Source organism: Triturus cristatus, chromosome 3_2, assembly GCF_964204655.1.
Source record: "Triturus cristatus chromosome 3_2, aTriCri1.1, whole genome shotgun sequence".
Taxonomy (NCBI): domain Eukaryota; kingdom Metazoa; phylum Chordata; class Amphibia; order Caudata; family Salamandridae; genus Triturus; species Triturus cristatus.
Genome location: NC_140584.1, coordinates 404,843,406 through 404,864,439, shown reverse-complemented (window position 1 = coordinate 404,864,439; position 21,034 = coordinate 404,843,406). Strand labels below are relative to the sequence as shown.

The window sequence follows — 21,034 nt, the reverse complement described above, 5'->3', positions numbered from 1 at the left end:
ACTGTTGCAGAAACTAAATTGTTTCACTTAAAACTAATTATTGCTCAAGTGTTAGCCCTTAGCCGAAATCTCACCTGTAAGTGGCCTTTTTTTCCAGACTGAAGGGAAATGTAAGGACGAACCAGCGGAAAATGAAAAGCGTAAAAAACATAAGGAGCACAAGCGAGGGCGTTCACGTGAATCCCCAGATTCCAGGGATTCCAGCCGTTCACGGGAGAGATCAGTTGAGAAACCGGCCAAGTCCCGCAAGGGATCTAAGAAGCACAAGTATGTCATATTAGGACTGTATTTAAAAGCTATTTCTAGTGTGATGTTTCAGAAGCAATGATAGTTTTTCTTATTTTAAATGATTGCTAAATCTGATGCACCAGTAGAAGCTAAGTGCTTTCAGTAACTGCCTTTTGTGCCATGCCAAAATTGCGAGTCACTACAGCAACTATATAGTAGTAGTCGCCCATTAGTTTGAAATGCATGCATGCAAATGCTTCTGAGCAAGTGTTAAGACTTTAATTTGCTGACATATGACAGTGACCTTCTGCCACCGATCATTCAAATGAGCAGATTGGTGTCCCGAGTTCTGAAGCTTCTAAAGTGGTTATTGGATGACTAAAGCCATATGCAAAGAATGGCTTGATTATCGATAAACAAGTGATGGATTGACATTGTCGTTTCGTTCTCTTAATATGTGGACCATCTTAAGGACTGTGCTTAGCAACAACACAATACCCTGTAGTTTCACTTCCAATAAAAGAAAGATAATGGTTTCAGAATTACACACACCTCAATAGAATTATAAAATTCACCCCTTTTATTTATACATGTGAACATATCAAGAATCACTTGTGTATCCGTGTCATAACTGTTGCCATCAAACAATTATTAAAAGATAAAGAAACTAAGTGAACATATTTAAGTGCCACTCAAAATATGCAATATGCGCTAGTGACACAATTTTAGCTTTGCCAAAACTAGTTCTGAGGTGATATATATCCATGAACGCGACATCAAAATGAAGGCACACCGAATACGAATATTTTATACGTCAACCTCACCAGAACTCCTAATTGAGTTGTTTTACATAAATTGCTGAAAAGTTACTGTGCACAGGTTAAGACAAAGATGAATATCCGACAATGATAAACAGCGCTTACCAAGTTCAGGATTTCAGAAAAGGCTCCAACAATCCACGCAAGACACCACTCTGTGGCCTTAGATCCAGGATACCGGCATAAACAGCAAGATGCTGTTGTGGAGGTGGCCATTTTAAGGTCTTATTTGAGTTTGAAAAACTAGACTGTGCATCGCCATTAGATATGGCATAACGATACTGAATCCCTGGCCAGAAAAGAAAGTAAAACAAAGTACCTGGTATGCAAGTAAATTTATGATTACAGAGGAACATGATTACATCCACAACAAAAAATTACTTCCTATATTGTGACAGCGGTGTTTCAAGGTCATAATCTAATTTGAACAACCAGATTCTTCAAGAATTAATCTAACATACTCATTTTTTTCCTTCAGTTTTGTGGCTCTGTTTTCATGGCCGAATCTTTATCCCATACTTAACCGCATTGAGAGGTTTAGTTGTTTTGAGTGACAGTTTGGTCTGTTCACTCAATTTCTTTCTTTTGATAATTGTTTGGCAGTAGTTATCACACAGTAATACACAAGTGATTCTTGAAATGTTCACGTGTATAAATGGCGTAGGTGCATTTTATCATTCTTTCTCAGCTTGTCCAAGTTTAAATCCATTTTCATTCTCTAAGCATTGCCCTGAAAATGGTCTTGTATATTCATTATTTAAGAGATCGAAATGTCGACATCCATCCATCCACCACTTGTTTCTGTGTAATCAAGCCATTCTTTGTCAATGTGCAAGAAGTTTCATCACGCGTGTTTTGTTCCTTGATTATTTTACTTCAATACAAGGGTGGACTGACGCTGTCTTTGACCTGGTTATGGACTACAGCATTTGGGACTGCTATAAGTCACTGAAGTGCTGAATGCTAGAACTTGTGTTACCCCACATGATGTTTCTTGTTTACAAGTAAAAACCACTTTTATTTGTGTCGGTCAATATCTCTTTATGCCTTTTCTCTCATTTAGTTACCCAATATTAATAGCTGCTTTTTTCCATGTGATTAATATTTGTCAGTAAATCTGTCAGTAAGATATGGAATGTTGCCCTTTGCTGATATATTGTTTATGCTCACCCAAGCTATCCAGGGGTCATTAGATTGCTCTTATGTATTGTTGATTTCAGAAAGGCTAGTATCGAAAATCACAATATATAAAACTTCCACTCAGCTGCCTTGTTTTTTTCTTCCTGTTTTGTTAAACATCAATGCGATCTGACACGCACCTCAATGTCATTCCATCATTAAGATTTTTTTTAAACCCCTTATAACTTTGTATTTGTATCTTTTTTACATAAGCGTAGAATTATATGTTCGAGGCATAGGAGCTGCAGATCACACGCTTAGCATAGATCGCCATCTGGTGTTGGGCCCGGATGTTTGCACTTGTTTTTGTCCTGAAAAAGTCTTTGGAAGTCACGGTATAGGTGACTCCTCCTTTGGACTACAGTTCACATGGGCATCGGCTCCATCCTCAGATTGTTTTTTTTTCCGCCATCGGGCTAGGATGAGTTTGTCGCACTCCAGTTCGGAACCGTTACCGATTCCACCTTCAATGCGCAATCCTTCACCCTTTCGACGGTATTGTCTCGATCGTGAACCCTAATCGTCGCGTATCTCTCCAAATCAAAGTCCTCGATTACGATCGTCGACGAAGGCCTTCGGGCCTACCTGGGTCTTGGCTTCTGGCTCATAAAAAGGACGCCGTTCAAGAAGTGTCCTCAATGTGGGTTGAAGTCTCCCCACACCGATCTGCATGAGGTGTGCAACCTCTGCCTTTCACCAGAGCACGAGGCCAGAGACTGTTCAGCTTGTGCCTCTTTCCTCTCTAAGAAGACCATTCGGGATCGACTCGCTCGAAGGACCATGGCTCGCTCGGCGACATAAATCCCGACGACATCTTCCAAGAGGGCGTTGATATGCCGGAGCGAGAGCGGGTCGAAGAAGGCCTCGTCAGTGCCTCAGAAGCCGATGACTCAGTCAAAGAGATCACTCAGGCGCAGCGGGTCGTAAGTAAGAACGTCGACCCTGACCCCCTCCCTACACCATTGAAAAAGGCTTCGGTAACACCTTCGCCTTCGGGCCCAGGTGCACACCGAGAGACTGCTTCCCATGCCCCACCCTCGTGCCTGGCAAAAAGGCCTACTAAGCCTTCAGGTAGCTCGGGCTTGAGTCAGCCTGACATCTGTACCGAAACACAATCACCGGCACTGAAAAAGAAGCCGCCCTCCTCCTCCATGCTGACAGCTGCTTCCACATCCAAGCACACGGCACCAGAACCCACAAATACCGACTCGTCAACACCGAAAAGACATTCGGAGCAGAACAAAAAAAGCACTCCCGAAGGGTTCGGAGCCAAGGAAAGCCTAGGAACCGAAAAAACAGCAAGTTCCATAGGCCACAGAGACTGTAGAAATGCACGGTTCCAAACCAAAACTGCACAGAACCACTACAGAGTCGGTGCTGAAGAAGCCTACGGAACCGAAACGCTCGGCACCGGAAGACCGACCTACAGCAGAAGAGCTGTTCACACCAGCCCCTGCTCAAAAGACTCTAATAAGGGATCCTAAAACTGGTCAATTAACTTAGTTCTAGGAAAAGACCACTAGATGCGCCTGCACCGGCTCCACCGCCTAAAAAAAAGGACTTTGCCACATCTCCTATAAGAGTCTCTTCTCCAACTCCTCCTCCTCCACCACGATGATGACACCGTGGATGACAAAGGGGAGGGTCCGGACGATGAGCCACTAGGGGATCCTAATCCACCTTCTTCCCCAGACCCCTGGGATGATTATAACACGCCAGATGTCCCTAATGTTCCACAGGATGACATCTACCCCTCCAGCCCTTCCCCTCCAGAGGACACCATGGGGCTTTAGCCAGCTCGTCCACAGAGCTGCCCATTATCACGGGGTTGATTTGCATGCAGACCCCATAGAGCAGGATTTCCTAATGGATACATTTGACACCACTCAAAGGTCCACCTCGATACTACCTATGCTTAAAGGGGTTATTAAGCATGCACCAGAAGTCTTTAAAGATCCTGTTAGGGCTCGAGTTATTAACCCCAGGATCAAGGAAAAAATATAATGCTGCCCCAGCTTTCATTAAAGGCCCTGTACCCTTAGACTCCCTGGTAGTTTCTAATGCTAGAAAAAGGGCCAATTCTCAGACATCAAGTGACGCTGCACCACCCGACAAGGAGTCTAAACTCTTGGACGCCTCTGGCAAAAGAACAGCCTCACGGGTGGCTAGTGCATCGCCAACACTCAGGCGCTGTTAGCCAGGTATGTTAGGGCACATTATGATGAACTAGAGTCCATAATGTAGCACCTCCCAGATAAATACAAAAACGGGGCCAATGAGTTCATACAGGAGGGTAAGTTTATCACCAACACCTCCATCCGTTGCGCTCTCGACGTGGCAGACACCGCCTCCAGAGCAGTAAACACAAGTGTCTTTTTGCGTAGGCATGTCTGGCTACGCATCTCGCATTTTAAACCTGAAGTTCAAAGTTCCATCCTCAACCAGCCATTTGATCAGGAGCGCCCATTTGGCCCAAATGTAGATTCAGCCCTTGGAAAAAATGATAAAGGATACGGGCACAGCTAACTCAATGGGAGCCTTGCAATTGCAAGCTCCCAGACGTTCCTTTCGTCTCTCACCTTACAAGGCAATGCGATATGGATAAATTGGTCAGGCAGATTTGTGTACGCCTTTCCACCTCTCCCACTCATTCCAATGGTGTTGCGCAAACTACAGCAACATGCACGGACTCTCATCCTAGTTGCTCCAACTTGGGCCAGACAACCGTGGTACACCACATTACTGGAACTGTCTGTAGTTCCCCACCAAAAACCACACCTCTCCCCACGCCTCCTAACCCAGAACCGTGGAGAGATTAGACACCCGGACCCAGCTCAGCTCAACCTTGCCATGTGGCTCCTGAGGTCTTAGAATTTGGTTACCTTGACCTTCACCCCTGAAATCATGAACGTCCTTAAAGAAGCTAGACGTCCCACCACTAGAGCCTGCTATGCAGCCAAGTGGAAGAGATTTGTAATATACTGTCATACCAACAACATCAATCCCCTAGACGTGTCTATCCAACACATCATAGGTTACCTACTACATCTCCAAAGGTGCAACTTAGCCTACACATCTATTAGGCTGCACCTCGCTGCCATAGCAGCCTATTTACAAAATAAACAACACCTATCACTTTTCAGAGTGCCTGCCATCAAAGCCTTTATGGAAGGCCTCAAAAGGATAATTCCCCCCAGGGTACCACCCTCACCTGTGTGGAATGTAACCATCGTTCTCACAAGACTAATGGGTCCTCCCTTTGAACCTCTACATAAATGTGAGCTCCAGATTGTAACATGGAAAGTTGCTTTTCTAGTAGCTATCACTTCTCTTAGAAGAGTTAGTGAACTGCAAGCGCTAACTATTCAGGAACCTTTCCTACAAATTCATCACAACGAGGTGGTTCTCAGAACCAATCCAAAATTCCTCCCTAAAGTAATTTCTCGTTTCCACCTCAATCAGTCTGTAGAGGTGCCAGTGTTATTCTCGCAGCCACAGTCGCAGAAAGAGCTCTTCATACCCTAGATGTCAAAAGAGCATTGTAATAAAGCAATCTGTGGCAATATCCGGGCTAGCACAGAAATAGACCTGCTTTCAATACATCTCCCAGGGAAGGACAATGTGGAAGCAGACAGACTCAGAAGACTAACATCAGCATCCTGCGAATGGGAGCTCAACCAACAGGAAATAGAGAAACTATTCCGGAAATGGGGCACACCGTAAATGGACCTATTTGCAACACACCAAAATGCCAACACTTCACAACCAGACCATTGTTCCCAAGGGAATGCGCTATGGATAAGTTGGTCAAAGACATTTGCATAGGCTTTTTCCCCGATACCACACACTGGATGCCAGGAGGGCAATAATGTACTATATAGAAAGGACAAAGGAGTGCAGAAAGACAAAGCAGTTCTTTGTATCCTTTGCCAGCAGTTTTTGGGATGACCAGTTACCAAAAATACCATTGCACGGTGGATTGCACAAACCATACAACTCTGCCACAAACAAGCAGGACAACAGTTACTAGGAGCAGCTCATGCTCACTCAACAAGGAAGAAAGCAGCAACAATTGCGTTTCCAGCAAATACACCTATTCAAGACATTTGCCAATTCGCAACATGGTCTTCAGTGCACACATACACTAAGCACTACTGTGTGGACATTCAAATGAACAAGGAAGCGCAAGTAGGACAGAAGGTCTTAAGACACATATTCAGTAACCAGAGCTCATCTTCCAGCCACCACAATAACAAACCGCTACAAAGTCTATGCACAGCGTAGTGAAGCCAGAAAGATTCACACTGCAAAACGTATATTTTCTTTCCTGTCGGTGTAGTTTTGCAGCTTGAAGACTTTCTGGATTCACTAGCGATCCCACCCTCCTCTGCCAAAAGATGAGACGGGGAAAAAAGGAGGATAACAGGGAAAGGACTTTAAATGGATAAATAAGAGTAAGAGTAACACCAGGCAAGAGAAAAAAGAATCCGAAGATAGCGACCAAAGGTGGGAGCTTCCTAGGAAGCACGTTGACATCACGAAGGGCACCAAATGGTGGTATGTCGACGCCCACCTGAGCCACGAAAAAGACTACAATTCTGGACCCAACCACAAGATGGCGGAATAATGCACAGCATAGTGAATCCAGAAAGTCTTCAAGCTGCAATACTACACCAACAGATAAACTATAAGTTATAGCATTTATGGAAGGCTTTAAAAGTTATTCCTCTTAGAACACCACTGGTTCCTGTTTTGACCTTCATGTATCCTTCACGATACTCCTGGGGCTGAATTTTGAACCATTGCACTTGAAAAATAATCTTAATAGTATCAGTCTCGTCCTAGCGCAGAGTTAATGAATGGCAGTTCTTAATGATTGAGGACCCATCCTATTTCATGCATAATGGGCCACACTGACAACAAATCGGAATCTTGTCCAAGGTTGTCTCTACCTTTCATTGACCTGCCTATTTTGTTTCCCCACCTTCAGTGCCAGAAACGTTGCATACATCAGGTGTAGAGGGAGTTGTTTGAATGTATTACATTGACATTCGCAAGACAAAGGAACTTTGTTGCATTTACAAAACTCCAGCTGGGAAGCTCACGATGGATAGTGAAGTGTATCGAGGTATCCTATGGTAAAGCAAAACATTATTTTTTACTATGCTTTGCAAGGGAACAACAATGGCCTTCCTAACAAATCTACCACTTGCAGACTTCTATAAGGCTGCTACTTTGTCCACAATACCCACTTTGGCTAAGCATTATTATGTGGACATTCATGTCTTACGAGAGACTGCCCTGAAAACATTGTCAAAAACATCTGCCTTGTCTGCTCTCGGTGCACTGCTTTTCTGGCCTTGAAAAATGTGATCTACAGGTACAAATCGAAAAATGTTACTTATCTTCCAACTGTCAGTAGCATGTGGTGCTGTTGATAAATTTTGAAACCAGAATTTATAATTCGAAGATAAACCAACTTTCAACACCTAACACTAGACAGCCATTATCAAAGCTTTCTGAAGCCACATCGGTTGTGCAAACTTCAAATGTTACACAGTTGCGGGTGAAATGTTACAATTCACGGCTAGAGCACATTCAACCAGTAAAAGGATCAATCCTAATCTGTCTATTTCGCTTAAGTATATTTGCAGAGCTGTACCATGGTCCTCCACACCCATCTTTACTAAGCACTCATGAGCATATATTCAAATAAGGAAGAGAGCGAAAGTGGCAAAATCCATATTTAAACCTATTAAGTAATACCCACTCTTCACATCTCTCGCTGTAACAGGAAAGAAACTGCTATAGGGTCTTTGCAAAGCATGCGAATCTAGAGAAGGTAGACACTGCATATAAACTAGTTACATGTCACTATTTTTGGAGTTTGACGCGTCGACGCACTTGCAGCCCTCCCTGGTAAAAGACGGATGGAAGAAAGCAATAATCTCAAACTTGCTAAACTATAAAGTAGAAAATATGGTATTTTAAACTGAAGCATACAATGATGTTAAGTTTACACTAGACATCAGACACCACCCTTTAAGGTCCGCAACCAAAATAAAAATTTTAGTGTGGAAATTCTCAGGCCAAGCCACTTGATGGTGGTGTAATGCATAGTATGTGAATCTATAGTCTCAAACTCGAGATATAGTTACACTTGCCTGCAAAAATATTTTTAAGTTTTGTTATTGATTAGGTATCTGATAGGAAGAGTTCAGTGTTACTAGTCTGAAATTAAGTTAGGATGATTCTTGTCAATTGGGAACTGCTTCAAATGCTTTTTTTTCAAATCCTAATGTCAAGTCAAATAATTTTTGCATTGAGGGTATTGTAAATAACTATCCTTATGTGTATCTTAAAATGAGTTTGTTCTGTTACAAATATCTCTATTCCTTGTGTATGAGACACTTGATGTGGGTAGTGTATGTTCTGCTACATTACTTGACTCTGTTTTAAAGTGGAAAGCAGTTACAGTTTTTCCGATTGCATGTTTAAAATTGAGTTTTGTTAGAGATACGTTTTCAGCATGCTCTTTACTTGATTACTGTTGATTCTTTACATGGAGTTATCGTGCAAGTAAGATTGAATATACTAGTTGCACTCATAGACTTATGTTTGGTTTTTCTGCATTCCCCTGTAAAAGGAAGCACAGGAAAATGCGAGAGCGCTCGCCATCCCCGTCCACCACGGCATCTTCTCGGTCTCGCTCTCCTTCCTCTCATTCCTTCAGGGGAGGAGAGGATGGCCTAGTAGACAGTGAAGAGAAAGAGGAGAGTACATCGTTTGACAAGTCTCGTCTCAGTGCCAAAGATCTCACCTCCCCAAACGAGCGAGGGCGTGCCAGAGGAAATTTTGTAAGTTAGTGAAATGTGAATTGATCAAATGTTTAAACATTTACAAATATATTAAGTCTATACAAAAGCTATTCTTTAATATTTCTATTTTTAATTGTGTCCTTAAACCTTTTGTCTTACCATGGTCCTGAACATGTATGCTGTGTGGAATTTCTCGAGTGATCTAACTTTTGTATCCAGGGGTCGTGTTAGAGGTGGTCATCATAGTTTTCAGCATTTTGATCTACCATTTGTGCAATGTATATATACATAATATAAAACCAGTCATTGATTTAAGCAAATCTTTTCTCAACAGTGACTGGTAAAGGCATTTAAACAGCAGTATAGATGTATGTATATAATTAGGAAATTTTTATCTGAAAATTAGTTTAGCGCCCTTTGAAATAATGTAGCTACTAGTGAGTAAAACTCTGTTCTCAAGTGATTGGGTCTCCAGGAACTGAACAAAAGGCTTCTGCAGTCCCAGTCCTGTCTAGCCATTACCCGAGTGTGATTCTAGCTACGTTGGTGGCAACAGTGTATTTTTAGGAAAAGCTGTCTTCTGTCTATCTGAAGTGTCAACTTCTAATAGCAAGATATCTGATGACCTATTAGATTTCATCCTTGCATTTTCTAGTTCAGACTGCAGATGAGACTACTGCAACAGGGTCTGGATCCTCTGTGGTGCCAATATCTACGCAATATTTTAGTTCTTTACTGGCGCTGATCAGCCAGTCTTACAAAACTGGTCCCTTTCATTAGGACATTCTCACTCCAGGCATTGTAACAGATGTGTCCCTTTTGGATTGGGGAAGCCACATGGGTCTTCCAACAAGGGCCACATGGTTGGAGAAAAAAAATTGTATCAACCCGGTTGATTTAAGTGCATTCCCCTGGCTCTGTTCTCTCATGGGTGTCAGGGTGTACTCACTTTTTGTACATACGAATAACAGAACTAAATTGTATCATCTCACATACAGGGTAGCCAAGAAAAGGCGCAAACTCCCATGGATTGCTATAAACAAAAGAAAGTTGTTCCTGATGAAGGAAACAAGTCATGCAATTAAAAGAATAGTAATGGAGTTATACTCAGAGGGAGGAACAAACACAGTGGAAGGAAAGCCATTGAATAGGCAGCAGATAAATGAGGTTGACAAGAAGGCCAATCAATGACCGATCTTTATACAACAAAAGATAGCTTAAAACTGTCAATAGACTAGAGCTAAAACTACCCATGCAGATTTGTTTTACAAAGGTTTATCTTACTGCGCTTTTTGAAAAGTCCAAAACAAGCCCAGGAAAACCAAGCCTCTCTACGGAATCTACGTTTAAATGTTTGTTTTTTGTCTCATTTCTCGCTGTCATGCAGATAGGCTTGTTACTGTATTGACTATTTATGACTAAAAATTAAGTTTCCCGGTGAATGAATATTTAATAGCCTATAATCCTAGTTTGATTGCAGAGGTAAGTTCATTGCTGCTTATAACTACAGTCTTCTCCCAGGAGAAGTTACAAAAATAACTATTCTCAAAATCCTCTATTCCAATAAAGATAACTGACTGACCTGTCAGTTATTGTTTGTGTCCCAATTACCACGCACATTGTTAGTTGGCTCCACATTTGGCCAATCCCGCCCCTGGAAGTGGCATAGGGGCCCATACATAGCCACCGCTTCTGCACAATGAAGTCTGTTCCTTTCAGCACCTCCTGACACTGATCCAGAGCTTCCTTCTTTAGACTCTGTCAGGCCGTACAGCAGTGGCGGCTCCTCCATAGGGGCATTTATTTTCTGCCTTCTCGCACTGCGAGAAAGCAGAAGTGCCTGGTTGGGGGTGGGCGGTTCTGCTTGAGGGCAGGGGGGAGTGGCTTGGTGGCTTGCCCACTGTTGTGCATAGGGACTGTTTGGCCGGCCCTGGGGCCGATCAAACAGTCCGTATGCACAACACTGGGCAAGCCACCCCCCCCCCCCTACCCTTGAGCAGGACCGCCCACTCTCCCTTTTCTCTATGTAGGCTGCTGCATGCAGCAGCCTACATAGAGAAAATGGCCCAGGTGGGAGGCGCGCTCAGATTCGCCTGGAGAGTTCTGATTGGGGGAGGGGAGGGGAGGGAGGGAGGCTGCGTGTCCCGATGACGCAAGGAGAGCTGTAGCCGGCTGGAATTGAAGAACGCAGGGCGGGAGTCCTGTGACGCTGCTGCTCCTGTTCACAAACTGAAGAGCGCCAACGCTGGACCCCGGCCCAGGAGCAGAGGCCGGTCAGGTAAGTTTTTATTTTAATTTAAAACTCCCCCTGTCCCCACCCGAGTCCACCCCCATCGAGTATTGCGAGCCGCGACTGATCGGAGCATACAATGGCAGATCTTCATACCTTTTGCCCATTCCTCTCGCTACCCTAGCTCGTCTCCTCGCAAGTAATTATCGTTGTGCATTCTCAGTTCCATACTGTTGCTTGTGTTCGACGTGTAACATATTAGTCTTTGACACTAAAATTGCTTTCTTCTTGCTGTCCTGCCCACTAAGTACAATTTATTTGAGATTTATGCTTTATTAAAAATAATTGGAAACTTGTTTGTTTTTGGCTTTGAAAATACTTTAAAGTGTCTGACCTGCCGTTTTCTTTTGTGTAATCTTTTAGTCTCTCTGTTGCATAACGGGTCTTTATTTGTGTTGTTTAATGTTACCTTTTGAACTAAAAAAACCTCTATTCAATACCGAGTGAAACGAGACCTTGCTTGGCCCTGCAGAAAGTTACTTTGGAACTTAGAGAATGTTTAATTGCTCCCTGTGGTTCTGTCTAATACACACATACCCCGTAAGGTGAAGGCTGTTTCTCTCATGAATAATCTCCAGAGATCATCAAATTTTTCGAAGAGTCCCCCACCCCTCCAAAACCCTCTTTTGACGGCCGGGCTCGCTCGCCACCGTTGACAGGACTCATCACAAAGTGTTACGTCGTACCACTTTCAAATGTCACCAGCCGCCACTGCCGTACAGACCATTTAAAAAAACAAACCAAACAAGAACTTTTGCCAGTGTACCCAAGACCTATCCCTTTCAAAAACTACTGGTTTCAAGTCATTTTAAGGATTAATGATTACCACAAACCGATGTGCGTGATGGACCCCCCACAAGGTCTGTCTCTGGTATCCGGGCTCCTAACATGATTCGAGTTGTACAACAATTGTGCAATGATAGATCCAAAGGCTGTTTGCAACTGGGAAGCAAAACTGTTGCAGTTATCAGTCGGAAGATTACAGGCTCTTGGAACGCCATGGTGGATGAACTCAGATGATGTTGCCTAGCAAATCCCGAATAGCGGCTTAAAAGTGGCACAAGATGTCTTCCTCCCGAAGTAGTTGGTGTCACACTGGCAGCCAGATGTCCTGCCATCAAAACTGTTTATGCAGGACACTGGGAGAAGTTTGTTCTTCCTGCAACATTTAGCCTCTACATGTGCAGTTAGCTGACATACTGTTAATTGTCTTTCTTTAGCCCAGCAAGCCCTTGCTTTGGCAACAGTGAAAGGTTACTTGTCTGACCGTTTGGACTTATTACGTCAGATGGCATGCTCAGCCATCTCCTTTAAATCACCTTTGCTGATGCATTTCTTGAAAGGGATGAATCCTATTTTCCCGCCAACACCATTTCTGAAGCTGCAATGCGACCTTAATTTGGTTCTTACTTTTCGCATGTGCAGCCCATTTAAGCCAGTGCCTACTTCTTCCCTATATCTCCAGGCATTGAAAACTGCATTCCTCATTCTGATTACTTCAGCTCATCCTATGAGCAAAGTGCCAGCTCTGACAGTCCATTAGTGAATCAGCCCAAAAAATTCTGGACAAATTTGTTCTTCTGGCGAAAGATGCTTTTCTCTCGAAGGTTGTCGCTCCCTTCCGTATAGGGCGATCCATCACCCTACCCGCTTTCTTCGTCCCCTCTCCAAGGAGGAACTACTCCATTGTCTCGACCCCTCGAGGGCCCCAAGCTTCTATATTGACCGCATCAGACCACATCTGGTGGGCGATCAGCTTTTCATGGAGATCGTTGGATCAAAAAAGAGAGAAGCAGTACAGAAGAGAACCATCTACTGATGGATAGTCCTGTGCATTAGGATCTGTTATGGATGGCAAAAAAGCAGCCTCTGGGTAGCTTATGCATTCAATGCACCAGAGTGAAAGCCGCGACCACTGCACTGGCGCACTGTGCCAGTTTTGGACATCAGCCAGACTGCCTTGTGGGCATCAATTTACAAAGCACTACTGCCTGGATAGCCAGGACTGTTTGGAAGGGTATTTTGCCTGGTCTTTCCTGCTGGGTATCCTGGTATGAATCATTCTACAGACTCACCACATGGTGAGTAACTACTTTGGTATTTATTCACAAGATGAGGAATCTGACGTTAGAATTATCTAGCACTAGAAAAAGTTACTTAGCTTTTGGTAACTCCCTTTCTTGTTGATACTCTTTCTGATCACAAATTCCTCACTGATACAACCTCCTCCCTTTTTTGTGGCATGGACTAATTTAGTCACTAATAAAATTCCTATCTAGAGATTTTCACACTAGCACAATCTGATTCCTAAGCGCTCCGTGGCTGATGGCGTAGACCAGCATCAAAAAGAAACTGACGTCCGCACTCTTGTGTGTGGCTGTGTAGGGGCCCTGGCATAATTTCCAGGGTAAGACGGACCTGATGCAGAGCTGCACAGCGCTACCTACTGATGCACAAGTGAGTAGTTAAGATTCTCCTGATCTAATCTGGTGCCTGGGGAGTATTCACAATTTAGGAATCTGCAGTATCCCCCAGAAACAGGGTGCATGTGTGTGTGTGTGTATATATAGATATAGAGATATCGATAGATATAGATAGATAGATATGTGTGTGTATATGTACACACAAACACACTTCAGTGCTTGTGATTAATAATTTCCCTGTAGAACTAGTTTTACTAGGAACTTTTTAGACGTTCAATGTAAAAAGGTTCTCTGGTGTTATAGAAGCTCTCTAGAATTTCAGAAACTGGTTGAAATTCTTACTCCATATAAGTTTTAGCTAGATTTCTTTAATTTCATAGCATTTTTACAAATATCATATCCGGTATTGCACATACACAGTACCTTCTCTCTCTTGTTACATCTGAGGATTTTGAACTCCAGTGTAGCGCAGATGCATCTGTCTAAACTTAACCAGAACTTATCGCAACAACTTTAAAATCTCAATATCACATGTCCTACACATGTAGATGATTTTCTGGGTTACATAAATAAGAGGTCAGGGTGTAAAAGTATGGTGCAGTCTTCCGCCAGCAGGGTTTTGAAAAATAGATCCTCCATCACCCACACTGCACAAAGTTTTTCATCTTGTCATAAGCCTGAAGGACATGTGACCTATCCTACCTTCCCCTCATGGTGGGCTTTCATCCGGAGGAATCTCAGCGCCCTAAGATATTGGTTCCACAGTTCGTCATCTGTGTGCTTGGGGGTCAGTCCTGATTAGTTTTATACAAACACTCTCGATGACGCACAATTCAATAACATCTTTTAACAAGTTTGAAAGCTTTATTTCGACAATTTGTCATAAAAGCATTATAAATGTTCATATAAATATCATGAATGAGACTGTAAACTTCAACATGTATAGAAACAATTGCAATTTAAAAAAAGAAAGAATCACCATCCTCTTTTAACCACCCCTCTACTGTTGGGACCTCGGCACTAAGCCAGTGAATTGGCTTGCATAGAGTCAAGTCAATTAACTTAATCTGTCAAGCGTTCATAACAGGGGACCCTATTTTCGGTATAAGAAGAGTTTTGCGGTGTGTGCTGCAGGTCATGGTGTAGCCTATGAGTCGTCACCTTTTCCCAGTAATCATGTATTTACTACATGTTCATAACAGGAGATGTTATGTTGCTCCATCTTGGTTGCACTTGGGACACTGAAGACTTTGCATTTACAAAGCATGGCTGGGTATATGTATGTGCGATTTACAAAATTAAGTGGTATAATTCGGAGTCTGCTGTTACTCGATGCCGTCTTAAGTGTGAGTGCATCTTGCCAAGGCTTGTTCTGGAACTACCCATTGTAGTCCGCTTCCCATTTTTGACGGACATTTGACATGAGCACAACAGTATCCCCCCAGATCGCTTGGTATTAACGTGTTACTATGCCCCTGTCCGTTTATATGAGCAACGCCAAAGTCACTGACACGCAGCTCGACATCTCAATGACCTCATAGTGCTTGGGCTGCCCGGCGCAGTGCCCAGTAATATATGAACTGCTCTTATCCCACTTGAAACAGGCTCTGCGCTTGCTCCCATGTGAGCATTTGACTGTCCGCTTATAGAACATGTGCTTTGCGGCAGCCCACTATATTCCAGTATCTCATTCAGTTCCTCTTGTAGTCACTGGAACTCTTGGAGGTCCCATGGTGGCGTCACCTGAGCGTAAGGGAAAGCACGACCCCAGCGCCTGCCGTACATGTCCCAGGCATACAGTCAGTCTCAGGATCCTTTCGTCCGGCGTTGGTGTGCCTCTTTTTCTATACATGGTTTAAGGAAGTTCTGACTGTGTTCTGGATCCTGCAAGCAGTGTGTTAATCTATGCAACCATCTGTACCATACCAGCCTGCCATGATGTGCAGTTGCGGGAGCTTGGTTATATGCTTTCAAGTCAGGAACACTGAGTTCACCCTGTTTATATGTGCACTGCAATATCCATTTTAAATCTGCTACATTCCCCATTAGCGCCAATTTGAGTTTCACTACTATATCGTGGGGAATCAAAATATGATTGAAATGGACACAAGCATTTAGGGAGCACCAACATTTTTGATAAAGCTATTCTACCCACTATAGATAGTGGAAGGGATATCCAATAGTCTAGTCTTTTTTGTATGGCAACTAAAAGTGCACCTGGATTCAGAGCCATCCACCCACCTTGATCTTTGGTAGCTGAAATCCCCAAATACTTAAAGAAGGTGAGCACCCATGGTATGTTCAATTCAAGGAGCTCCCTCGGTACCCCCACTCAGCCCTCCTAAGGGGGGTGGGATATAGGTTTCTGCTTGTTAATTTGGAGGCCTGGCTTTTGGCTAAACTTGCCCAGCTCGTCTAGTAAAATATTCAAAGATACCTCTGGGTTGGTCAAATAGACCATTAAATTATCCGCGTATGACACCACGTCTGCAGTCCCATGTGCGTAGTGTCTAGTCATTGAGAGCATCACACTGTCTGCATACCATGTGTTCAATAGCAAGTGAGAATAGCAGGGTCGGCAGTGGGCAGGAGTCTGGTTCCTCTGCCCAACTCCCACTCCTCTAAAATCATGTTGGTAGGAACCTGTGCAAACGGTCTAGCAGACAGCTCATTGCTTTAAGTGTCGCAATCAGGTAGTGTCATGTAACCATGTCCCAATCCGGTATTGCCATGTAACCATATCAAAAGCTTTTTCAGTGTCAAGTGACACCATTGCCATAATCCTGTCTGCACTTTCTACCGCCTCAGACACTGGCCAAATGTTGAATATTTAAAGCTGTTTATCTGTCTGGGATGAAACTATTTTGGCCTGAGTGTACCAGTATCCCCATTACCTTGTTCAAGCGTGCCATGAGAACTTTTCCCAATATTCTATTTTCAGTATTTAGCATGGACGGTGTGACTTGCTATCAAGTGGGTCTGTATATGGTTTCAGGAGGAGGATGATAACCTCCCTCCTGGTCTACTCTCCTGTCTGTAATGGTTCCTAGTACACCTGAAGCAACTTGTCTGCCAGCGGATCCGTGAACATCTGATACCATTCTGCTGACAATCCATCTGGTCCCGGTGTTTCAGGTCTATTTAGTTCTTGCAAGCCCATTCAATAGCCTGCACTATTATGGGCTCTATTTCTCATCTTGCTTGAGAGTGGGCAGTCAGGCAGTGCGAAGGACTTGGTAAAAAGCACGTTGTGCTGTTGGAAGGATGGGGGGGAAGTAAAGGCGTATGTAGTAAGCTAGAAATGCGTTGATTGCTCCTGTGTGTGCACCATGACTCTGGTTTCCTGTATTGCTGTTATGGACGCTGGTGCTCTCTTGCAGCCAGGATAATGGTTTGCCTTCCTTGTACCCTTTCCTATGTAGTAGCACTCTAAATTCTACGTGTTGTAGCTGCTCCTGCTCTAGTGTTTTCTCTAATCTGATAATCTGTAAGTCATGTCTGTCGCAGAGAAGTCTCCACCCTATGCTGATGTGCCTGCTGCTCCACAAGCTGACCCTCAGCTGCACCAATTTGTGCATCCAGTTAAATATTCTTTAAGTAAATACCTGCCATAGCCATACGCTGAACCATCACCTTCATGGAGCCCCATTCTATCTTGTGTGCCTGCGGTGTTTGTATTTTGTGTAACATAGGAACTGATGTGTTCTGTGTTTCCTGCCAGAACATTGTGATCCGGGAGACGCCAGGTAGGTATCGCCTTCATGAACTTTGAGCATTGGTATTTAATTTGGAGTGGAAAATGGTGAGAAAGCACTCTGCCCTTGTAATTTGTCTGTTATGAGATGAGTGCCTGAGCAGTAGCTAGCATGGTACAGAGTAGCACCCCCCCACATTTATTTCAAAGCTTGTCCGCTTAAATTGGGTGCTGATAAGTCTCATGCATGCAAGCAACCCTTATTCCACATTTGCGCACGCCTTTAAGGCCACAAGTGTACCACATGACCATTTGTTTTGTGTCTATTTCTGTGCTATCTGACTTCAGGATGTTACTCTCCCCTCTGTCTTTTGCTTACCGCTTGCACTAGGGTGCATTGATGCGAGTAGATCTGTGACTGAATGTTTGATTTGTTCAGCATTCTGTCCATCATTTGTTCCTTTTGCTTTTGTTACCTATGTGGGAAGGGTATGCCCTAATGTGGATCCGTTGCTCACTGTGCCACTGGATTCGAGCTAGCATGTCGGACGAGGAGGGATACCCCGAAACTTGTTGCTCGTTTCTGGTCCAGGGAAGACCTGGCCTGGCAGTTCAGACTGGACTGTTCCCATTGGGAGCAGGGTCAGTATTGATTTGCATATGGCTGGTCCAAATTGGGGTGGCGTGGTTAGCAAAAAATAAATGTTGGATCAAACCTAGATCTGTGACTGAGCGTGAACGTTTGATATTTTTTCACCATTCTGTCCATTTGTTTTCTGTGAGTAGTAGTACAACATTATCTGGCTCCCCCTGGCTCCCTTGTTCGAGCCCAAGCACCCGCCCCAATACTCCATGTACAATCTCTGCTGCACAAGGCTGAGTCATTTAAATCTAACAAATGTGAAAAACACTAGAATATACATTGTCCGTTTCTGAAATAGCCGACCCATCTTGCTCAAGTCACGCATTGCAGGGCCTTTTCTTACACCCTCTGGGGCGCGGTGCATCGGTTAACGATTGTCCGTTAAACCACGACTGTCCTTTACACCTCCTTGCTCCTCCTGACCATCAATGCTGTTTCACCGCGCAACTCTTTGGGTTTTCAGTTATTCCAGCCAATCCCAGGCTCGTAGCTCCAGTAGAAGAAAGTGACTTGTTGTCTTGCAGTATCTTTCGCCTTTCTTTGAAAAGCATTATGCATTTCAGATTAAGGCGTCTGCACCTTTTTCACGCTATCAAGGGTGCAGTGTTGTTGGGGGAACAATATCACTAGGGCATCGCCAATGTGCAAGTCTTTGCTGCGTTGCTCCTCCTTCAAAAGGGCATCCCTGTCTCCATAGTTAGAGCCGAAATGTGAAGGTCCTAGGTGGGGCTCCCGGAGGAGGCGGCACCACCAGTATCCTATGCGCCTGTTGAGTTGTGAAAACCCTGGATAGCCTTTTAGGTTTCAGTTCCATGAAGATCCATTCCTTCAAGTAGAGTTCCAGGTGCTCTACCTCTGCCCTCTCTGGCAGACCCACCAGACATGTATTGTTCCTGCAAGAGTGTCCATAGGCATCTTCCACTTAAGTCTTCAGTGCTGCCATCTGTGGTAGTATTTGTTTCACGCCCTTGTGCAAGTCTGTCTCCCCTTGATTGGTATCTACCGTGTTTTTCCACTTGCGTGACCCTATCCGTTACCTTTCGTAAATCTGTGCGCACTAGCCTTGCGTCTGTCACCCCGTCTGCCTTAGATTCTAGTGAATTCTGAATTTCCTTAATTGCCCTCATAACATCCTTTAACGTTGGTCCTTAGGTCTCTGAACCTGCCGCTTGTTCATCCTTCACGTGGGGTATCCTATTGGTTTGTGTAGAGGTCTGCTTGAAAGGTTTATCTTTCACCTTAGGGAGGGTTATAATGATAAATGTTTCTTTGCTGCTGAACTGTTGGTGTGTTGTATTTGGGCACAGCAGTCGCTTACCTGATGGTTTCTAGTGTCCGTGGTGTGGCTATATTAGGCAGACACTCAATCATTGTGCGATTTCCGAAAAAATCGCGAAATCAGCTGACTAGTGCGATAGCCATGATATTTACCAAACCGGTCGTAAAAAAAAGTCTCCCAGCAAGCATAACAAAGATGCCATTTTATTAGCTGTACGTGCATACGTCACCACGTGAACAGCGCTGTACAGCTGAGCTGTAATAGCTGGCTGCTTCCTCCATTACAATATTGAAGGAAGGCGAGTGAGAATAGGAAAGTATTGCTTCTCTGCTCTACAGCTCCCTGGCTCGACTGTTTCAAGCGTTTATTTAATTGCAGGAAAGAATGTCAAAAATGAGGATCCCAGCACGGGGACTGGCAGGGCAAGCACAGAAGGAAAGAAACTGTCTTTTCCTTCTTGCCCAGAGACTACAATGACAGTGTCTACTTCTGCCCTCCCCCTTTCTTTCTTCCTCCCTTTTATTCCCTCTTTCTGTCTAGCAGCTCCTCCTCTCTTACTGAAAACCGTGACTTCAAGAAACAGTTCTCACCCTCTTTTCTTCCTTTGTTTATTTGTTCCCCTATGAAATGGATCCCAAAAAGAAAAACACTGTAAATGTAGTCTTTTTCCGACATTTTTCTATTCCAAAGTGCAGCTGTGGGAATAAAAGGTTCAAAATATGAAAAATAGGTAACTGAATAAAGCCAGTCAGAGTGGTAGCAAAGTGACCAGATTCATTTTATTCACACCCAAACACATTTGCGCCACTCTACAGAGTTTGCCAGAGAAGCGCTACTTTTGTTTTCTTGTCTTTGTTTGCATAGCATTGTTTTCACGTGGCGGGGAACTAGTGCACCAATCCTGGCGGTACTGCAACACGTGGATTGGAAAACAAAATGTGTACTGCGGCTTGGTCTTCATGGATGTGGTCTTCTTTACTATCGTGCTTAAGTTTTGCAAGGATATAAGCAATGGACATTGAAATGTTCCGTGCCCTGTAGTCAGGTCCTTAACTTTTCAGGCATTGATTTCTGAATAATGGGTGTCGAAGCGTTAAAGTAGCCATGTTGTTCGTGCTTACATTGCACATGCTTTACTTAATTTTGCATATCCAATGAGTGTTTGCTTTTTCCAGGATGTTATTTTTTTTTTTGACCACATAATGCTCTTGTCTAGTGCGTAATTTAAATTGAGCCGCATCCTGGTGTTTATAGCGGGGCACAATTGGTTTGTAGTTGAAGGCAGTGCGAGTTTCCCGCAGTGGGCAGTGTGTTTAGTGTGGGAGAGGATGTGACACCATGGTCAGAGCTGCTGAATTCGGAACTCGGCAACCTGGTTCTGAAGGAAGATTATCGCGAGATGTCTGTCCTGTCAGCACTACCTATAAAAGGGAGTCTGTGCACACAACACAAGGCTGTGTGACTGCACCCGAGGAATGAAGGGGTGAGTAGGGGGGCTGTGTGACTGAAACCAGAGAGTGAAGGGAGCTGCGTGACTGAAACCGGGGAGTGGTGCCCCTGCAGGGGTGCATACATGGGGGCTATAACATCCCAGGGAGAAATATGGCCCCCTCCCACGAGGTTAGTAGATTGGAGCTGTGCTTCCGTAGAGCTGCAAAAACT

General features: G+C 44.0%; 1 protein-coding gene across 8 annotated transcripts in view; it reads left to right on the top strand.

The window, feature by feature from the left end:
• Positions 1-21,034, top strand: part of THRAP3 (thyroid hormone receptor associated protein 3) — a 257,145-nt gene that overhangs the window by 199,714 nt on the left and 36,397 nt on the right. For all 8 annotated transcript variants that reach the window (XM_085647945.1, XM_085647942.1, XM_085647943.1 and 5 more), the window contains 2 exons: positions 98-267; positions 8,872-9,082. In XM_085647945.1, coding sequence (XP_085504071.1) covers positions 98-267; positions 8,872-9,082 — 381 coding nt within the window. The remainder of the gene's footprint in view (positions 1-97; positions 268-8,871; positions 9,083-21,034) is intronic.